This window comes from Trypanosoma grayi, assembly GCF_000691245.1.
Source record: "Trypanosoma grayi strain ANR4 Tgr_1078_V1, whole genome shotgun sequence".
Classification (NCBI taxonomy): domain Eukaryota; phylum Euglenozoa; class Kinetoplastea; order Trypanosomatida; family Trypanosomatidae; genus Trypanosoma; species Trypanosoma grayi.
In genome coordinates, this window is record NW_008826697.1 from 1 (window position 1) to 5,361 (window position 5,361).

Consider the following 5,361-nt stretch of genomic DNA (forward strand, 5'->3'; position numbering starts at 1 on the left):
CCGTACGCCCTGCGCCGCGCTGCACGTCCCGCACGTCCGCCGTCGGCCTCGCGGCTAAACGCCTCCACGGCCGCCAGCAGTTCCTCCAGTCCCTTCGCCACGCCCGCTGCCGCAGCGGCGTCATCATCACCACCATCGTCACCGTTACCGTCCGCCTCCTCATCCTCCAGCTGCTGCTGCTGCTGCTGCTGCTCCGCGTCGTCGCTGTCGTAAGCGGAGGAAATGTCGAGGGAGTCCTCGTCGTCGCCCGCAGCAGCAGCAGCGGCATTGTCGTCCTCATGCATTTGGTAGGCGCGGTCGCCGCCGCGGCTGACCCACTCTGCCCGTGTCAACTGCTCTTCTTCGTGGGCGAAGGATGGGACAGCGCCGCGGTCAGCCTCGAGCAGCGCCTGCTGTGCCTGCAGTTCCTCCTCCTCAGCCTCCGTCAGTGTCCGCTCGCCGGCGACCGCACGGCGCGTCTCGCGGCGCATCGACTGCATCATACGGTCAAACTCGTCATCGTGGCTAGCCATGTGGCTCTTGCTGTTGCTGCCGCTGCTCCCGTCGCCCTTGGCTGCCCCTTCATTCAGGAGAGCATGTGGTGGCGCTGGTACCTTCTCCCTTTCATATTCACTCGCGCCCTCACGTATCTTCCGCAGCAGCGCCATGTCCGCCTCGTCCAGGCATGACGCGCCGCCATTTCCCGTTGCTGCTGCTGGTGTTGGTGTGGCAGTGTCAACGAGTGGAGCAATGGTGAAACTGCCGTCGCCCCGCAGCGAAACCACCTTCGCCACATGGTTCGCGCGGTACGACTGCAGAAGCTCACGCATCTTTGGTGTGCCAGCGCGCGCAAACGCATCCTGTTCCTCACGTATCTTGTCGCGCCGCTCCAGCAGGTGCATCACGTCGTTAAAGGCCGCGTCGATTGCGGTGGTCTGCTGCGCGCGTTCTGCGCGGTCGCGCTGCGCCTGTGCGCGGTGCTCCTTGCTGCTGGCCAGCACCGCCTGGAAGCGTTCCTCGCGTGTCTTCTTCCGCTGCGGCGCCCCCTCCTCACCATCGCTGCCGTTGTCGTCGTTCTCTCGGGTGCGTCGGGTGGCACCGAGGAGCCCCGCGCCCAGCAGCGGCTGTGTTGCTGCTTCTGCTGCTGTTCTGCGCTGCTGCTCCTCCGTGTCGTCGGAGAGGCGGAACCTCGCCGCACGGCGGGTGCTGCGTGAGTCTGCCGCGTGCATTCCGCCACGCCGCGCAGGCGTGAGGCCGAAAGTCGCCGTCCTCGTCGTCAGTGCCGTTACTGCAGTTGACGACGCGGACTTGGGCCGATCGAAGCGGCTGAATGTTGCCGCATCGTCGGCAGGCGGCGGCGGCGCTGACGTGGGCGTGTCGGACTCCAGTGTGTCGCGCAGCCGCAGTTCCTCCTGGCGAAGTTGGAAGCGGCTCTGCTTCGCGCCGAAGCGGGTGGCGGACGCCTTGGCGTCGTGCGCGGCCTCACGGCGTTTGTGCTTCTGCACGATCTTTGCGTTCGACGCCGTGCGCCGCATATGTCTGGTGCTCAACGGGAGAGAGAAAAGTGCGAAGTGTCGCCGCAACACACACGCAGGCCGACTTGCTGGTGCTGCTGCTGCTGCTGCTGTTGCTTCTGCTGTTGCTTCCTCCTGCAACTCTACGTGTGTGTGTATGTGAGAGAGAGAGGAGGGGGTGGTGGGAAGGGCGAGAGGAGAAAAAAAACAGCCATCCATACCGAGGGCAATCAAACACAAGGACGATGGAAATAAAGCGAAGTCTGTGCGACGGAGAGTTGGCCTGCATGTGTGTGAGGCGTCATGCGGCTTTAAACACATCCCGTGTGTTATGCGCGCATACATATATATATATATATATATATGAATGAGCGTGTGTNTTACCGCCACCCCCTCGCCAGCCACTGCAACTACGCCATCAACGACAATCATGACACATGCACACATACGTAGAGGGAAAGATGTGTGGAGAGAGGGGAAGAGAAAACCCAAAAAAATACTGAGCACTCCCAGCTGTGCAGGACCCTTTTTCTGCAGTCGGCCTCTCCTCTCTATCTCTCTCTCTCTCTCGGCAGACAGCGCGAGATGCTGCTGCCGCATGAGCCTGCTTTGCGCAGCTCATCCCTCCTCCTCCTCCTCCTCTCTTCTTCACCTCGCTCTCTCTCTCATAATCATGCTTTTGCTTCTCTCACGCACAGACACTCTCCTTCTCCACCCCTCGCCCTATTATTTTCCTCCCATTCTCCCTTCTCACCTCCTTCTTCCGCCTATTCATGGCGGCTTTCAGACTCGCTATACGCTGCCGCCACGCCCTCCGCACACCTCTTAAGCAACGCGACCACAGGGCCGCATTGTAGTGCCTCGGCAGCTGCGGGCAACGCGGCGTTGGAAAACAGCTTCCCTTCCGCTACCGCTGCTGCTGGCGTTGTGGGTATTGCCGCTGCCGTTGTTGCACGGCTCTGTGCCACGGCGTTGCATTTATCATAGCACTGCGCCACCGCGATGACGGCGTCCTCGCAGCGAAGCTCTTGTGAGGGGACAAGGTAGTTGTAGCGCGTCTCCTCAATGCGGTCGAGTACGCGGTGCACCTCCTCCTCGTCCTTGAACAGCTTTGTCCGCTCCTCCCGCACGGCCGGCTCCAGGACGGAGTCGTCCCGCAGCGGTTGCATATTCACCACTGGCAGTGGACGCACCTTCTTCTTTTTGACTTTCTCGCTAGCAGCAGCGGCAGCAGACGTGGCAGCATCCGCCGCTTCAATAACAGAGGCAGCCGTTGTTGTTGTTATTGTTGTTCTTGTTGCCGCTCTTGCTGCCGCGGCTGTTTTGGTTTTGATTGGTGTTTCTGATGAACTCCACCGCAGTGGGGACGGCCGTGGGCCGCTGAGGAACCACGACAGTGGGTTGTACCATTTGAATGGCCGCCGCGGATCCTCATCGTCCTCGGGGCGGTGAATGAGGAGGAGGTCGCGCGGGGGAACCGATAGCCCTCGTGCCCCAAAGACGCTATTCTCCGTTGCTGCTCCCAGCCGCACAAGCAGGAGACCAAGCTTGATCTGCCGCTCACGCTCCTCCCGTGTCACAACCTTGCCGCCACTTCCACCACCGCCAGAATTAGAAGCAGCAGATGCGGATGCAGCATTAGCGGCATTGGTGCCATCTGGCGCTGTTGATGCCACTGCTGCTTCTGCTGGCAGTGTATCGATCTCCAGCCGCCCCACAGGCGGAGTGGCGAGATATGGCCGCGATGATGCGGTTTCCACTGGCATTAACAACGACAACGAGGACACAGACAATGAGGTCTCGCTACTACAACTATCCTATAGTCTATGTATATATATATATATATATATATATATANATATATATATAATTATCTATCCGAGCCACGGACAATACGTACTATCGATCAAGGGGAGGTGAGCAGGCAGAACCAAAAAAGGGGATCAGAGAAGGAGCACCAAGAGAACATAGTTCAGAGGTGGAAAAGTGGTGCTGGGCAGACCTCATCACTCATGGTGGCACGGTGACGCGCACGCAGTCCTTCGCGTGCCGCCATCCTCCCCCATTCTGACACTGATTGAGCAGCACAGCAAAAACGAAAAAAAGGCTCAGAGGGGAAGGGGGAGAAAATTACGCGAATAAGCACACACTGCACCAGCAGAAACAGACAGTGAGGATAGAGGAACACGCGCCCTCCACTCACTACACAAAAACGGTAGGGCACACAGCACACACATACACACATTCACATTCACAGGCACAGGCACTGTCATGGGCACCCAGTCGTCCATGCTCACACATCATCCTCGTCNCGTACTGTGTCGTCTTTCCCCATCTTGGCGGATGTGTTGTGCATCTTTCGTGCTTCTTCATACTGCCAAATTCCACCCATCACAAGAACAACGCCGATAAAATGCGATACGCTAAAGGGCTTCGGGTACACAACGTAGCTACAGAGCACCGTCATCATCTTGCGCACGCTCGTCACCACAGTGGCCGTGCTGCTGTTGAACTCGGAGATAATGCGCAGGAGGAAGAAAGTGCCACCGTAGTTGCACAAGGAACACACGAACATCAGGAAAATGAACTCGAAGTGCGTGCTAGCAAAATGCATGGAATCTGCAATGCTACCGCTCAGCAGCAGCGACACAAGCCCATTCATCGATGACAAGAGAAATACGTAGAACTGCACCTCGTCGTGCGACGCTCCGTGCGCCATGAAGCAGTACTTTTCCTCCCCAAGGTACATTAAGGCATCGCAGAGCAGCGCCACAACGATGCCCGCAACGCCCGTGATTACTGGCCACCAACTCTCCTCCACCTCTGTGTCCTTTGCGTGGGGCGTGCTAGTTGTCGCGTACGTAAACACGATGAGACCCACCACAACGGCGATGCACGACGCCACCTCCCGCACCAGCTTGGAGTGTTCCGTCACAGCACCGTGTGAAAGGCTCCTGCTGCTGTTGTTGTTGTTGCAGTTTCCACTGGCAACCGCGCAGGCACCCTTAGACTGTGGGGAGAAGTATGCCCCACCCTTGGTCGACATAACCACTGGGTTCGACGGCCCACAGACATGCACAGCAACGGAACCGCTCGGCTTCTCAATGGGTTCGCCTGTGGCGAGAGCCATGCATCGGTGGAGCTCGGCTGCATCACTGTCCTGGCTCTTGTCAGTATATGGGCCGTCCCTATTATTGTGATTTTCTACAGACGACGACGCCGCCGCCGCCTCCATGGCCTCGAGGCGTGCGGGGAGCTCAATCGCGACGTAGCGTACGAGCCACACAAACAGAAGCTTGCTAGACTTGAAAACCACCTGCGTGCTGTAGCTGAGGAGGCGCGATGCCTCGTTGGTGAGGTACACACTTAAGGTGTTTGTCAGAGAGATCATAAAGTACGTGCGGAGCGGCACACGGCGTGCCTCGACGAGTCGCCGCCACGGCGAGGCGGATGCACCAGGTGACGAACGGTACAGCTGCCCACTGGCGAACAACGACACACAGAGCGCCTGTGCGAATGTGAGAAGTCCAGTGTGGTGGAAGCCAGGGATGTAGAACACCGCCTCCTGCACGATCGAGTTCATAACATGGAACAGCAGCACGCACACGCTGAACGCCAGCAGCCGCTCCGACGATCCGCGTCGGGCAACGGATGCCCACATGTTTTGCTGTCCCTTAGTGTGTGTGTGTGTGTGCGTGTATAGATGTATGTATGATTGTCCTATCCCCACACACACACACACACACTTCCCCTTGTTGCTGTTGCTGTTGTTGTTGTTGTTGTTGTTTTTGTTTTTGTTTTTGTTTTACAACGACACAACAGAAGCAGAAGTCATACACAGTAGAAGTATCATATATATATATATATA

At 58.0% G+C, this 5,361-nt stretch overlaps 4 protein-coding genes across 4 annotated transcripts; 2 read left to right on the top strand and 2 right to left on the bottom strand.

Annotated features, from left to right (window-relative positions):
- Positions 1-278: 278 nt before the first annotated feature.
- Positions 279-668, top strand: DQ04_10781000 (hypothetical protein; the record flags this gene model as incomplete). The annotated part of the gene is made up of 1 exon (XM_009316358.1): positions 279-668. One exon carries the CDS (start codon positions 279-281, stop codon positions 666-668), a length of 390 nt encoding a protein of 129 aa, XP_009314633.1.
- Positions 669-729: 61 nt separating this feature from the next.
- Positions 730-1,656, top strand: DQ04_10781010 (hypothetical protein; the record flags this gene model as incomplete). The annotated part of the gene is made up of 1 exon (XM_009316359.1): positions 730-1,656. One exon carries the CDS (start codon positions 730-732, stop codon positions 1,654-1,656), a length of 927 nt encoding a protein of 308 aa, XP_009314634.1.
- Positions 1,657-2,260: 604 nt separating this feature from the next.
- DQ04_10781020 (hypothetical protein) lies at positions 2,261-3,259 on the bottom strand (the record flags this gene model as incomplete). The annotated part of the gene is made up of 1 exon (XM_009316360.1): positions 2,261-3,259. The coding sequence occupies one exon, from the start codon at positions 3,257-3,259 to the stop codon at positions 2,261-2,263; it is 999 nt and encodes a 332-aa protein (XP_009314635.1).
- A 527-nt stretch (positions 3,260-3,786) lies between these two features.
- DQ04_10781030 (solute carrier family member b3) lies at positions 3,787-5,154 on the bottom strand (the record flags this gene model as incomplete). The annotated part of the gene is made up of 1 exon (XM_009316361.1): positions 3,787-5,154. The coding sequence occupies one exon, from the start codon at positions 5,152-5,154 to the stop codon at positions 3,787-3,789; it is 1,368 nt and encodes a 455-aa protein (XP_009314636.1).
- Between the last annotated feature and the right edge of the window lie 207 nt (positions 5,155-5,361).